The sequence below is a fragment of the Lygodium microphyllum genome, chromosome 2, assembly GCF_053477565.2.
Source record: "Lygodium microphyllum isolate KBCC chromosome 2, Lygodium_microphyllum_v1.1.10, whole genome shotgun sequence".
In the NCBI taxonomy this organism is placed as follows: domain Eukaryota; kingdom Viridiplantae; phylum Streptophyta; class Polypodiopsida; order Schizaeales; family Lygodiaceae; genus Lygodium; species Lygodium microphyllum.
In genome coordinates, this window is record NC_141136.1 from 191802395 (window position 1) to 191818855 (window position 16461).

Below are 16461 nucleotides of genomic sequence, written 5' to 3' on the forward strand. Positions count from 1 at the left end.
CATGATAATCGTACAACAAAGCACAAACTAAACATAGAAGATAGTTAGGGCTAGGGTAACTCAAAGACAATGAACATAGTGAATGAAAGAAGTGAGTGACTATTGAAAATACAATGCTCATGCAACAAACAAACCGTGCAAGGAATGAATATTAAGCCTTGAACTTGTGTCTCAAGGACCGAGGCAGAGATACTAAGCTGGAGAGTGTTGTACTCTTGAATGGATCCCGAAATAGAGATGTTAGCCTCTGAAGGTGTTAGACAACAGTAAACACAATTGTGAAAGTCGGATTTGATGCGAGACAGGCATAAAAGAGAGAGTATGCAGCAAATGCAGTTGTCACGAAAGAGAAGTCAGCAAACGCAGGCAGTAGAGCTGATGGCGACAGGTGAAGGAGAGAGAGAGAATCAGTTAATGCAGCAGGTGGAGGAGAGTCGTTGATGGCTGGGTGGCAGTTGGAGCCTGAAAAGGCAGCAATTTGCTGATGTGGCAGGCTGTATGACAGCTGGGAAGTGATGTGCATAGGTCATCTGGCTGATAGCAGCAGACAAAGGGCTGGAAACAGTCACAAACAGCAAGGAATGGCTGGACCTGATGATGGAGGGTGGTGATGGGTAGCTCTAGCTGAGATATCCTTTGCAAACAGGGTGTGGACAGCAAAGCTCTATCACGTGCAACCTGTGAAAATGAGATTAAGGCTGAATGGAGGGCATCATGCCTATTTATAGAAAGTTTGGTTCCTCAACAGTCTAGAACTTCTCCCCCCTGTTCCCTGCTAGGGTTTTTACATTAAATAAGCATGTTTTGGAGCTGTTTAAGAGGATAATGAGCATTATGCATATTTTAGCTAAACAATCTCAACTATTCCTAGTGATAGCATTGCCTAATCTCTAACTTCGAGGATGGTACATTTATGTATGCACAAAATACCATTGCACGATACTTAACATATTTTGTCTTCTTCAAACACCCTTGCCTTAGCACTTTGCCAGATTGTCCAAATTATCCCGACCTAAGCTTCAAAATTTCTAGTAGTTTCACATAAAGGTAACTATTTGTGGATAATAATTACTTATCCAATTTTTGTGATGATCTTTTCTAGTTGATGTTGCTATTATTCTTGCTATAAATTTTCCTATCATTTTTGGAATAAGTATTGGATGCTTGTTTTTTCTAATAAGTTTTCCTAGGCATTTATATTGCTATAATTCCCCCCATAATTCTTCTTGGTATTTGGCTATGTAAATGAACGTTTGGACTTGCCAATCAACCTTTTTTCCCCTACTAATTATCACAAATTTGCTAGTATTCTGTTAAAATAATTGGCCATTTCATAATTTTTCCTAAGTGGGCTTATAATTTCACAATTATTTCTTTAATATTTTCTTCTACTCTAGTACATTTCGTAAAATACATAATTATTTTATTAACTCATGTTTTTTTCCTAGAACTCAGATTCTCTAATGAACTTAATTTCCCTATAAGATGAAATGACGTGGAATAACCTGAATCTTATGGTGGAGGCTTATATACTTGGATTAGTTGATTGCATCTAAGGATGCATGTGCTATGCATTCATTTTTGTGGCATCAGAGTAATATGGGAATGAACGTTAGAAAGAAGAGAAAACAAAAGGGGGTAGGGTTGGGGGTTATAATTTGCATGCTCACACTTTTGTCCTTTGTGATCTCCCCGTCGTTGTTGGGCTTTGCTTTCTCTTAGTGTTTCCTCTCTTTCACTCTCTCTATTGTTCTCACTCATCTCTCTCTTCCCCCCCCCCCCCGCAAAATCACTCTCTAACTAGCTATCTTTCTGTATATTCTCTCCCTACCTTGTGGAGATATGCTGGGGTTTGCAAAAGAAAACATTGAGTGTACGACCATGACTGAAACGTTGAGAACTCAAACACAAATGCAAAAATGCCAAAGACAAACAGAGGAGGAGAACTCTAAAGTGAATGAATGAATGCTAAAAAAGTATGAGTATACAAGATGCTCATAGGCATAGCTGGCCAATAGCCAATGACTCTGGTGGGAGTGGGCTGAGAGAATAGTCAGAGTGTGATGTCTATTGGAGACACTTATTGAGTGCTATAACCACTAGTTGGAGCTGAGATGAAGCTGAAAGTGGAAGGGCAGCAAGCTGGAAACCAAAATGTAGCAATCTGTGGGGTTGGAATTGGTAAATGCAGCAATGTAACTGCATGAAGATGATAGCAGCTGGTCACTGACAGCAAGTTGGAGCTGAGCAACATATAAACTAGTATGAGGCATTTGGTGTTGGAGAAGACAAGGCAGCAAGAGAGCTGATGGTGTGGACCTGCAAAAAGGATGATTTGAATGGCTGGGCAGCCTCCTATTTATAGATGTGGATCCTCCCAAAATTAGGGTTTTGCCTTACGGGACATAGAAACTTTGAATTTTGGGGTTGTTTTAATGGGCTAATGAAGATTTAATGTGTAATGCAGTTTTTCAAGCTTAACATAACTCTCTCTCTCTCTCTCTCTCTCTCTCTCTCTCTCTCTCTCTCTCTCACCTGGCCCCCCCCCCCCCCCCCCCCCCCCAAAAACAAAAGTTCCATAATGTTGGGGATCCCTTTGATCTAGTGAATTATCAGACTATCATGATTGGCCATTTGTTGGCCAAGGTACGTGGAGCAGTGATGGAGGCGGAGTTGAGTGCTTATGTTGAGTGAAAGTCCATGCGGGTAGCAGGACAAATAGGATGTAGATAGGCCTTCTACACAGCTGATCACATTTTCACTATGCAATGTATGACTGAATATTCTAGGACTAGGATACAGAGATTGTATTGTTGCTTTGTGGACTTCTTCTGCAAAGCCTTTGATACGATGTTGAGGGACAAACTACAACAAAGCCTTTGTTACGGTGTTGAGGGACAAACTACTACAAAGCCTTTTAAGCTTGGGAGTGACATCAAATATATGGGGCATATATGCATAATCCACTATATGAGTGAGTAGTGGGACGAGTCAGATGCCCTAGAGGACTATCTAGAGAGAATGCTAGCATTGTTGGTGTTAAGTAGGGTTGCCCACCATTACTTGCACTGTTTGGGCTCTACGTTGATATATTTTGATTTTAGAGAGTCATAGGAGGGTCTTTAGAGACACGTGGAGGCCTTGCACAATTTTTGCTAGATAGAGGATTGACAGGGAACTTTGGATAACCAAGGTTCTCATTTTCCACATATTGGCTTAGATTTGTAGGAGATTATTGTTCGCTTTGGATGGGCAGCTTGTCGAGGTGGTGATGGTGAGCTCATGTTGACTTGGGTGTTATTTTTATTGCCACATTAGGACACTTTTCCATAGCCTAGGTAGCACGAGACTGACTCACCAAAGGACACACATGATTGGCACTTTGAGAGAGAGAGAGAGAGAGAGAGTCACTAAATAGACCTGCAATAGTGGCTAGTCACTATAGCTCTTATATACTTAGCAACGGTTTGGGCCCTAGGTCTAGCCACATCAGTTAGGACATACATAGAGAGGCCCCAGGTTATTTTGCTGCCATGTGTGATACACAACAAACCCTTAGTGTCACGTGAGATTCTTAAGAGTAGAATTTGCTGCGCCACCCATGTAGGTAGAGGCTCTCTTTCAGATCATCACTCTTATACAAAGAGGGTAGAGCATGGCACATGATAGGTTACCATGTAGAGCATTGGTGGCCTTTGGTTAGATGGTTTGTGAGGGGTGTGAGAGCTGATGGTACTTCCAGGTGGAGCATCTAATTGCCAGATATGATATTGACATGGCAAGCCTCCCCCCTTCCAATATGAACCCGACTCATCTCTTGTCCAGCTTACAGAAGTAGAAAGGAACATGATCATTTTGTAGGACCTATGTCAAAGACATACATACAAGACCTACAAATATCTTTTTATGAGCTTTCTTGAGGATGGATTCATCATCAAACCCTTGTACATGGATTGTTACATGCCATAGGCCAGCTCAGAGTTTCATCATTCCAGTTGGAGATAGAGATAGGTAGAGCCTCACAAGTCCCCAAGGAGGAGGGGGTATGCAGGCTGTACCATGTGGAGAGGAGTATTTCTTATGCAGATGTAGTGCATATTCCTAGACACGAGAGATGTTACACATTGTTCCAAGGGTAGCGGACCATACAGTTGAGGATGAGCACACCGGATTGGATAAAAGTTGGTGAATTCTACTAGTCTGTTGCATTGCTGGATAATGTTTTTATAGGCCTCTTATAGAGTAGTGGCTTCGAGATCAAATGTAGATGTGCCTTTGGTGATGCTGTGGTTTTTGTGGTACTCATAGAATGTCAGGTTGTCTAAGCATGATGGTTAGGTCCACAAGATGTATGATGATATTCCCTTATCTTTGTGAGCTTTTGTTGTCATATGCTAGCAGGGGAGGTGCCTATTTATTCAACAGCCTCGCTTCTTGTCACCATCAGAATTCGCATGTAGTTCAAGGACGCTTAAGTGGGATAAATTGGCTTGGAATGTATTGCGGCAGACACTAGTTCTTACTTGTTCAAATCCAAGTCTTGCAGACCTAGTTTTTGGCATCTTCTGTTTGAATGTTTAATCTACCCATTGGCTTGGCCTTCATTGCAAAGTTGACTAGGTAGAATGAGATGGATAAGTTTGTTACTCTTTTAATGTTCACGTGGGCTTCTCACAAGACTAGTAATGTTGGGTGATACATCATAATATTGCAGTGCTCATCTTCGGGATGGTAGTGGAGGTACCATTGACAACCGTGATAGAGTTTTGTTGGGGGGCAGCACTGGTTTGGGGACATACAAACACACAGACTGCGAGATCCAGAGGAGATCAGAGTTGCATGACAACCCAGCGCTAACTATACTAATTTTATTCGATGTTCGTGAAGCTATATTGGTGTTTCTGAGTACACCGGGGTGTTTGTATGCAATGTGCATGAGATAAAATCTGATATCTGCATGTGATGGTTTGCATATGTGATAATTCCATCTGGGGCGCAGGGGGGGGGGGGGGGGGGGGGTTCATATTACTGTTTCTTGGCTGGCCTGCAAAATTAGATGAAAGGGGTTTCATAAGATTGCTTTCTGCTTATGTATAGCCAGCCTGGACAGCAGCCCCACAGTGGCATTGCTTTCAGATGGAATATGATTATGGCACAGTTAAAAGGCCAAGACCTTCCTGTTATGTAGTCCAGTAATCCTCCATATTTCCATTATCTTCTATAGTCAATCTCATATGAAACTTTGAGCTGTTGTTTCACTACTTTGGCATTGCTTTCAGATGGAATATGATTACGGCACAGTTAAAAGGCCTTGACCTTCCTGTTATGTAGTCCAGTAATCCTCCATATTTCCATTATCTTCTATAGTCAATCTCATATGAAACTTTATGTAGTCCAGTAATCCTCCATATTTCCATTATCTTCTATAGTCAATCTCATATGAAACTTTACGCTAATGTTTCACTACTTTGGGTTGTAACATAGTTATAGTGGTGGAGTTGGAGACCTTGTTATTGAGTTTCAACTTTCAACTTGTGCAGCTAATGTTCTGTGTAATGCAAATACATTTTCACCTTGCGTAGAAAGTGTATCTGTTGAAAAAGGGGTGGATATTGATGAAGCTTTAACTCACTCTAATATTTCCCCCTTTAAGGGATTAAACCAAATAACTTTGATAATCCTTGACGAGTTAGAGCTTTAGACTAATCTCTTGATAGTAGCTTACGGGGATGCTCGGGTTTAAATGAGACAATTTCATGGTGGTTTGTCTATGGGAAGCAGCTCATTATATTTGGCGTGAGATGCATGTATGCCATAAGTAGAGGGGTGTTACAAATGTTCCTGTTTTTCCGACTTTATTTAACATAATGTGTGCTCTTTGCAGGAAAAAGCATTTCATAATGTGGCGAAACCAGACCACTGTTCCACCTCAGAAGAGAGTGGCAGTAATGTGTCTTCAACGACTCTGCAAAACAAAGCTGAGGTGAGTGCTTCTTGACTTGGTGCACACTAGTGTAGTTAAGCATGTTTGTTTGTTGATGCCTTGGGTAGTCTACATAGATCTAACAAAAAGGGGCGGGTGGTTTTGGGTGTAAGGAATTGCAGGATGTCTAGATGTGAATCCGATGCTTGACATTTTGCCACGTCTATGGATGGGATGATGTTAAATCGTTATAGCACTGTTGTCGCCTTGAGTGCTGTCTTTGCAAGTTATTCTTGTGCAACTAAACCATCTGCCGTAGTTTGGCTTATCAAGTCCAGTTGTAGTTTCACGACTGGCCAATTTGTCGACTACTAAGAACGCGAAGTCGTTAAGGGTTTTTTTGCATATGGTGCATTTCTCAAAATTTTGAAGTGCTTTCATCCATCAAAGGGTTCTATATTTGCTCGAAAATATAGGAAAACCATTATTTTGCTCCTAGTGTACTTCGATGTTTCTTGTAAATAAGTTTTTTTGAATGAAGGATACCCTTTAGGTGTGTAGAAATACCTGAATGAGTAGGATTTCAACTTGTTTCCAATGCGGTGATTTGTATTAAAAACTTTATAATATATGGCACATCAGTTTTACATACGTTGACTGTTACTTCTCTATTACACAACTTAAAGAAGATCCTTTGTTCTAGTTTGTATACTAGTCATAGACCCGTACTGCATATAGCATTAAGATCAGCTTGCTCCTACTATTTCCATGCGTTGTATTTTTCTCTGCCTATAGATCATTTGGCTCCTAATATTTTCATATGGTATATTTTTCTTGGCTTATGGTTTCAAGAGGGTATGGTGAAATTGAAAACGAAAGGTCTTTTTAATGATGTACACGTTTGGTCCCCTAGCTAACTATATTTTTACTAATGTTCTCACGAGCGGTCTGTTTACATGGATTGTCAATTCTTTATCTGTAGTTGACATGCATATCACTATACCACAGTTAACAAATGTGACACCAATAGTAAGACGTTTTGAATGCATAGAATTTTTGTTTTCTAGTAGAAATATATAATAATGTAAAAATATTGGTTGCCATTTTAGTGGCTAGCTGTTGTACATTAGGAGTTGAGCTCATCCATGGTTCATCCATGGGGTAATGTTTTATTTGGATGCTTAATTTGAGGTTCTAATTGCTCTAAGCTTTTACATGTACTACATCGATAATAGTTTTCTAGCCATTGCTTTTGGCTAATGTGCTGCATGGTAAATAGTTTTCAGCAAGTGCTTATGGCATTCAAAAGCGAGTGCTGAAGTGTATTTGTTGTAAATACAAATTTAGATTTGCTTATAGAAGTGGTTTGTGGTGCATTTGCAACTTTTGAAGCATCTTAAATTTGCTCGAATAGAATAGAAGTGGTTTGTGGTTCATTTGTAACTTTTGAAGCATCTTAAATTTGCTTAAATAGGGTTTTCATTAGTTGCAACTGTTGCTTAAAGGGCATTGCTTTGACAAGTTGAGTGTGAATCAATAGCAATAGGGATCCTTGAGTAATGCCATGGGCATTTTGGTGTAAAGCCATGTTTAGAAGTGCACCAACATGGCTTTGCACTGAATTGAACATAAATCGACAAAGCCTTGAAAATTTGAATAGTATTGAGCACCTTGCATTAGCCTCAAATCCTATCAAGCCATTGCATAATAGTACGCAACAATAGAGAAAGGAGCCCAATTTAAGGATGTGCTAGAAGCCCTAAGCGTGGCAATGGATAGCTCAAAACAGACATGGATGTTAGTGCATTGTCATCAATAGGAATAGAGGATCAATATCAAACTTTGGTCGGGAAAAGCAAGGAAATGTTAGATAAATTGATGGATTGAATCATAGACACACAACATGAGAAGCAGAACATGCAACAAGAGATTGATGATATTACTACGCTTTTGCAAAATGCAAGTATGCCAGTATCTTTGAGTGACTATCATTGATCTAACGCAATGAAGACTATTAAACTCATATGCCCTTCATATTCGTATTGCCAATCAATATATGCCTTGCATTTTCTTGGAGTAATACATTGAAAACTGAAACATATGCATATTGAAAACTTAAACTTGGTCACATGTGACCTCAAAACTCCCAACATCACATGATGGTTGATGATGATCATGTTGAATTTTAGGGGCATCAATACACCAATCTTAAGGACGTGTGGCAAATTGGTGAGGGTTGATGTTTGATTTTAGGGGTAATAATTATAGTTTCAAAATTGAACTTGTTTTTTTGTGGCTTTTAAATGTGCCTCATGTTGAGAGGCAATGATTAAATATTGTGCGTTTTATGATATCAAATCGAAAATAAATATGCATATTTGAAAGGCTCCTTTGATGATTTGGAGCAAGCAAAATATTTTAGTGGGCATTACTTGGCAAATGTGAAGTAATGTATTGTGAGGTGAATGATGTGATTATGCTTTCACGGTGTGATGGGTCCCATGCTACTATGCTGTACTTGTTGAGGAACTTTAGAAGTGGCTTAGCAAGTTTGATAAAGGTTATACACGTTTGTTTGAATCCAACTACGAAAGAGAGTTTGTATTAGAGGTCGCGAGCTAAGGAGAGGATAATGATGTCTGTATTATACTTTGATTGGAGGAATTTATAGATGGCATGTGCTTGCACAAAGGTACCAAGTGTGAATAAGCTGATCGATTCATGTTGCTCTCTCTAAGTATGGAAGGTATTGACGAAGGGTTAAAAGTTGTAAAAGTAAATATAGACAAATCCTTATTCTTGAAGGTAGCCATTATTAACCTTTCATCTCTTCACAAAATGATCTTAAAGAATACTTGATGAAATTTGTGGAGGGTCAATTGTTGCCTATAGGCTAGCTAAAAGCGCTTTAGATAAGGTAAACACTAGTCAAATTTGTAATCGAACTGATGGCCTATGGTAAAGCTTGTGCTTTGCAACTTGACAAGGGTTCAAAGTTAATTGGCTTTAGATCATTCTTATCTTTGGAGGCAGTTATAATTAACCCGTGACCTCTTCATAACGTAATCTAAAGAATATGTTATGCACTAATTTGAGGGTTGATTGTTATGTACACATGCATGTACATTTGAAAGAAAAGCACAAATCAATTTTATCGTTGATGTTTTGTGTGAGTTCAAGGAAATTCAAGTGTTAAAATATGGATAGCCAAACCTTTACATTTGAAAAAGAGCACAAATCAATTTTATAGTTGATGTTTTGTGTGAGTTCAAGGAAATTCGAGTGTGAAAATGTGGATAGCCAAACTTTGTTAATGTAAAGAATGAGGAAGGAAGATGAGTACAACTTTTAATGAAGAGCTTGATGGATGTGATAATGACTTTAGCCAACTACCAGACAATGCCATGCATGGGACTTGAAATAGAGTATGAAATGGAATACCATGCTAAATTAGAGGATGTTCCCTTTTGACTTGAATGACATTGGTACTAGCTTTGTACATGTTATTGGGTGTTTATTATGCCTTGTTATAAGGTGGTACCTTGTTAGGCTAGATGGTAGATATGTGCAATATGCTAGGCATGTTGGGTGGTAATGCATTCATCCATGGTAAGTTTGACAAAATCTCGCTATAACTCCCACGTTGAGAACCAAGAAATCGTGAGCTTTTGTGAGGAAGGGATCATATATCTAGCTAGATGAAGTTGGGGTTTGTTACCCTTGATTGCATCTAGGTAGGTATGTGGTGCCTTTTGAGGAAGGGATCATATATCTAGCTAGATGTAGTTGGGGTTTGTTACCCTTGATTGCATCTAGGTATGTATGTGGTGCCTTTTGAGTAGAAGCTCATGATGTTGGAACATTAGACGCAAAAACAATTAAGGAGCATTTTTTGGCATATGGGGGAATGTCGAAACTTATAGAGATTAGGCATTGGTAGTCGTGTGTGGGTGTTTTGGCCAACCTACTAGGTACAAGTTGTTACGTATGTGACATGACATTTGGGGGGTGTGTTTTTGGTTTTTTAGTGATGGTGTCTATTATGCTTTGTTATAACGTGGTACCTTGTTAGGCTAGGTGGTAGATATGTGCAATATGCTAGGCATGTCTGGTGGTAATGCATTCATCCATGGTAAGTTTGACAAAATCTTGCTATAACTCCCACGTTGAGGACCAAGACATCATGAGCTTTTGTGAGGAAGGGATCATATATCTAGCTAGATGTAGTTGGGGTTTGTTACCCTTGATTGCATCTAGGTAGGTATGTGGTACCTTCTTAGTAGAAGCTCATGATGTTGGAACACTAGACGCAAAAACAATTGAGGAGCATTTTTTGGCATATGGGGGAATGTCAAAACTTATAGAGATTAGGCATTGGCAGTTGTGTGGGGGTGTTTTGGCCAACCTACTAGGTACAAGTAGTTACGTATGTGACATGACATTTGGGGGGTGTGTTTTGGGTTTTTAGTGATGGTTGCTATGTTTTTTGCTACTTGTAGGTTCCCTTCTATCAAGGGTGGCTTGTTTTGTGGATGTGGTGTATGATTGTGCTATCATCCTTTGACTTGTATGGCCTTGCATTGCATTTAGTGGCTATTTTCTTCTTCACTATTGGGCTATTGTGGTATTTGTTTCCATTTTCACATCGTATTCTCCCCTTGTGTTTTCAACCTTATGAGCATTCTTTTGTGTTGGCTTGGTGTATCTTCAATGGACTTCCTCTATGGTTACGTTTGTTCTCTTTGATACATGTGCATAGTGGTCCTTGAACTATGAAATTTTAATTGTTGAACCATTACAATATTTTGGGCTCTTGACCACTCAATGGTTCTAGCTATCCCATCACTTTTTAAGTTTTTATCTTCAATTTCGTTTATGGCACCCCCATGTTAATTGCTCTTTCAGAAGCTCATGTGGTAGGGATTGTTGTCTACACATTTACTCTAGAGTATATTATTGTGGACAATGTATTAAGGGCTCAAGTCTCATCTCAACTAATCTTTCAACACATCCATGTTAGTAGGGCATGAGTTTGCTCTTACGTTGCAAGGTAGATTGTCATCTTGTGCTAGAAATAACTTACAACTAGAGAGAGGATAAGAAAAGAAAGAGTAAATGCTAATTTTGCAATAAGAATGGGAATCTCTAAATGTGTTGCAAGAAACGAGTCACTTTCAACAAAGAGGAGGTGAAGGGTGAGGATGACTTGGACCTATCATTGTCCAACTTTGACTCCAATTCCAATTAGGCATAATTAAGGTTGCTATGTGAAAATGGAGTATTTCTATGTGTGTACGAGATTACCTTTTACAAGTGACAGCAATATAATATTATCTTTGGAAATGCCGGTTGCTATTCAAGAGGCTTATTTGGTGGAGACTATTATTTTACAAGCTCCCTCTGGAGTATGGTGTGGTGGTGAATGCTTTGAGGGCTTAAACCTCATCTCATCTAGTGAGCTTTTCGCATGTGACAACCTTGTTGTGAGGACATGAGTATGCTCTCAAGTTACAGGGGGATTGTCATTTCGTCTTAGAAGTGGCTACTTGATAGCAAAGGGGAGACAAGAAGGATAAGTGGCTACTTTTGATGATAAGAAGGTGCATCTTTGAAAGGATTGTCCAAAAATAGTGGCCTTAAAAGGAGGTGGCAGCAAAGGGCAAGGGTGGCTTCAATTCTTCATCCTCATCCAACTTTGACCCCAATTCCAAGTAGGCTAAGGTTGCTATGTGAATATGGAGTGTATTTTCTAGCCCTAGAGTGAGCTATTCCCCCTCACATGTTTTGTGATTAAAGGGACTCCAAGGAGGTGGTGATAATGAGGTATCCATGCCTCACTAATATCCTCCATATGATGGTTCCTTCAAGTTGCTTTCTACAAACATGGACTTATCTTGTGGTTTTTAAATCCTAATGATGATGTGTCTTTACGTCCATGTTGGAATTGTTGGAGGATGATATCTCTGTCCTAGTTAGTTTTCACTTAGGGTAGAAAATGTACTTAATGTTCTTGTTGATGTTTTATGCTTCGATTCCATTACACACTCATAAACACACATTGCCTTGTGGGATGAATCATAATTAGAAGACAATGCATATATATGTTATGCAATGGAATGAGGTAATATGATGAATAGAAATAGTATGATTGATTGGATGGTTTTCTTTTAATCTAGGTGGCAACCTTATGGATGACATAGGAGAGGATGAGGTTAAAGATGGCAAATTGTGATAGTAAGGCTCATAACCACTCTAAGAATGTTTGGAACCCCCTCATTTTTTATAGTCAACTCATTACTCTTGAAGTCATACTACTTGAAGACTTGATTATATAAGTATTTAAGTTTGCAATTTAGCTTGTCTATAGATTCAAATATATAGTTTCCTTGGTAAAAAAAGAATGTAGCCTATAGAGTTGAGATGACCTTAAGCAATAATACAAAATATCAACAAATTGTAAAAGTTAAAATGATCAAATGGTGTGATTTTATGTATAGCTCTTATAAGGAGTTGTAACACTCATCTTAGTTTTTATTTTCCTCGTCCAATCCTATGGACCTAACATGCTTGTGTATCTCATCATCACCTTGCACCTATAGATGTGAGAAAAAAAGATTAGCAATAGTTAAAAATATCAATGCTTGTGATAAAAAATGATTTGACATTTTAATTACCACATCATGTATTCATTCTTGTAGCCATCAAGTGCATTCTTGTATCTAGCTTACTATGTCAACGCTTATATGTTGTCTTCCACAACTAGTGGCATAATAGTAAATTGCAAAATAACAACATAATGAGGATTACTAAAAATCAATCCCAAGATTAAAAACATATAAACTAAACAAAAATATTAGATACTCTTGAAATTAGCCTCACAAATTACGATGACTCTTGATTTGAAGTGACAAATTTTAATTATTGCATCATGTATTCATTCTCATACCCTCTTGATAGAAGTGCATCCTTGTATCTAGCTCACCATGTCAATGCTTATATGTTGTCTTCCTCAACTAGTGGCATAATAGTAACTTGCAAAATAACAACATAATGAGGATTACCAAAAATCAATCCTAACATTAAAAACATATAAACTTGACAAAGAGATTAGATACTCTTGAAATTAGCCTCACAAATTATGATGCCTCTTGATTTGAAGTGATGATTGCTCGCAAACATTATGGAATAGAGTTGGCTCATGAGCTTCTTAGGCATCTTGCTTCATGCTAGCTCTATTAGTCATGTAGTATTTTGGTAGTGGTGAGATGCTACCCCCATTGTCAAAATCACTCTCCAAGCATCTTCTATCTCTTTCACTCAACCTATTGCCCCTCTCCCTACTACAAAATTCACAACTATTGTTGCTCTTTTGGGATGTACTGAGTGATGGGAATGACAAAGAGGATGTAGGACCTACATGTGGAATCTTTGATGTAGAAGGGTTTGAAGGGTTTGTCAATGGAGTGTGTGGCTGTTTGGGTTTGAGGAGGCCAATGGCTAGTCATGTAGCTCATTTTGGGTAGGGGACATGCAAAGAAGGCATATGGTTAGGATTTTGAGATGAGGGTGTTGACGAACTACACATCATACTATAATCTTATGTACAACCTACAACAATATATGCCTATGTCTAGCCTAGCTTGTACATATATCTACCATACCTACACCTATGTATGCATGGCCATGCATAGGCTACTAGGCATAGGTTAGGCATAGGTTCACTAGGTACATGTATAGACATAGGAACTCATTGTGCACCAATGTCTATGGCTAGCCTAAGAAAGCTATGCCTAGCCTAGCCTACATCTAGCTACCTATACCTATATTTATGCCTAGCCTAGCCTATGCGTAGCTACATGTAGGCATATGCTACGCTTGGATAGGCATATGCTAAGCATAGGTATATGTGTAGAATAGGCATAGGTCTATGATTGCCCTTAGACTTTACCATGCATAGACTGGTTCGTGTATGCTAATCCTATAAATATTCTAGGCATGGGTTGGGCATATATTAGACTAGGCTTGACTGCTAGGCATGTACATAGGCATAGGTTAGGCATGGAATAGGCATAGAATAGTCTAATTGTAGGCATCGGTTAGACATAAGCATTATAACTAAGCATAGTGTATGTGTGCTTGTTTAGTCAGCCCACAACTTTGCCTATAACTATTGTAGTTTATACTTGCATTGATGCTCAACCCCCTTTGTTAGGCCTTTGCCTACACCTATACATGTGTGACATTTAGGCTTAGTTTACTTTATATCTAGTGCATGCTTACTTATACACCATTGAACATGGGCATACACCTATCATAGGCCATGAAGGAAAGTCCAAACCCAAAATCCAAGGAGTAAACATAAATTGGTGAACCATAAAGGGAACTACACTTTGGGGTTCAATTGTCACAACATGTATCACAACTCTCTTATGGTTGTGGAATTGTCCCACTTCTACATCATTTCAATATGCACAAAATCAAAATTGAAATACTCTCTCAATATCTCAAACCCGTGGAAGAAAACCCACGCCTATATCTACATCATGGAAAAACCTCACTTCACTTGGTTATGATGAATACAATTGCTATGCAAGACTTTCTATTTTTATGCACTATAAAGTGATGTGAGCTATGATTGTGCACATGACAATAGATTTTCCAAATCATAGTGTGGTAATGCACATTCACTTTCATTCTATACACATGCTTGTGAATTTATTAATACGCAACTACAAACATAGAAGCATTTGCCACAAACAAGCATTTGTTAGAAATAAGCATATACCAAAACACTAGACTTCACGCGTGTTTTCCCCCTGCAATAGATGTGTCCACTAGTGTGTTTATACACACGTATGTTTTGCATAAAGCATGCTTATAAACGTAATTATAGACACGTTTGTAGTGCAAACTAGCCATATCTACATGGACACCTAGAGTTGTGATTTGTAGGCAAACATTTTCCTTGAATTTACAAACACTACAATAGAATGGAAGCATAGATATGGGTGATAAGATACACATTAGTGGGTATATTTATTAATGCATTTAAATCACAACCAAAGAAAAATAATTTATACATATTTGAACACCTTTACAAATGCATATTAATCTAATGTGTTAGCCTGCTTATAAATGTGATTATAAACATACGAAGTTTTGAAATATGCACTATATCAAACTTGCGCATTATCAAAGGCAAAAGATAAACACCCACCCGCACACACATGAGCATGCATGTGCATGCACACACAAGCATGTGTGTGTGTGTGTGTGTGCGTGCACGCACATGCATGTATCAAAATGTCTTTTGAGGCCAAAATTGACCTATGAGACAAAACCATGGACAATGTTGATCATCATTAGATGTCAAAATGTGTTGTACGAAAGGATGATCAATGATAAACTTTGAAAAGAAGCTAAGATGATCTCCAAAACAAAATAATGCCCATGTAGGATACAAAAGTAGAATGAAGCAGTGCATGTATAGTTGTGTAGTTGAATAATACATGGATATGTAGTTCTTCCTAGTCAGGATTGGTGGGAACACACACACACACACACACACACACACACACACACACACACACACACACACACACACACACACACACACACACACACACACACACACACACACACACACACACACACACACACACACACACACACACACACACACACACACACACACACACACACACACACACACACACACACACACACACACACACACACAACGTCTATAAGACCAAATTGGCTTATTTAGAGCTTGTAGTTTAGGCATAGGACTTTAGTTCCTATTTTCTTTTTGAAAATTTAGTGTAAATGCTCCTATAATTGTGGCATGGTGTATTTGTGATCATAAACACATTAGGTATAGAACAATTGCAAAAACTTGGTCATAAATTTGTATGTTTTGGTATTAAGAAAATATATGTAATAAGTGCACTATTTTGGTAGATCTTTATGTGAGTTTACGAGTATAGAAAGATAAAGACATCGTGTGCACTTTTGCACATAATGATTATTAAATCTTTGGTTGTGCACTAGCTTAATTTTTATCACTACATAATACATGAAAATACAAAGCTATATGACTGAGTGTGGTGAGGTTTGCCAAGCTATAAACATAAACATGGGTTCTCTCATGGAGCATTCTGAGGTTGAGAAAACAATCATATTCAATTTTGTGCCTATTGAGAGTGTGGGTGAGTGGGGCAAACTTTGGGGTGGAATGTAGCTTAACATGTAACAAGGATTTGTAGTTCACAAAACAAAGTTCCTGTACTATAACTTGATATGTTCATCTTATAAATTTGGGATTCACACACATGATATGTTCATCTTATAAATTTGGGATTATCATGCACAAAGTTTCACACACACACACACACACACACACACACACACACACACACACACACACATGATATGTTCATCTTATAAATTTGGGATTATCATGCACAAAGTTTCCTTTTTGGATATGGATTAATGGAGGAATAATCTTTGATATGAGTTGTATTTCACAATAGGCC

The 16461-nt window shown here is 38.5% G+C and overlaps 1 protein-coding gene and 1 long non-coding RNA gene across 5 annotated transcripts in view; both read left to right on the forward strand.

Annotated features, from left to right (window-relative positions):
* LOC148040754 (inactive poly [ADP-ribose] polymerase RCD1-like) overlaps positions 1–12424 on the forward strand; it is a 31278-nt gene extending 18854 nt beyond the window's left edge. Inside the window, exons 7-8 of one of the 4 annotated variants that reach the window (XM_087661513.1) lie at positions 5885–5983; positions 12100–12424. In XM_087661513.1, coding sequence (XP_087517639.1) covers positions 5885–5983; positions 12100–12123 — 123 coding nt within the window. In that variant the 3' untranslated portion in view covers positions 12124–12424. Of the gene's footprint in view, positions 1–5884; positions 5984–6096; positions 6348–12099 lie in introns of those variants that run through there. The other 3 variants (XM_087661515.1, XM_087661517.1, XM_087661511.1) reach the window with 3 other exon arrangements.
* LOC148040755 (uncharacterized) lies at positions 2570–4878 on the forward strand. Its single transcript, XR_015687666.1, has 2 exons — positions 2570–4620; positions 4715–4878. It is a non-coding gene; the product is annotated as an uncharacterized LOC148040755 (long non-coding RNA).
* Positions 12425–16461: the final 4037 nt, after the last annotated feature.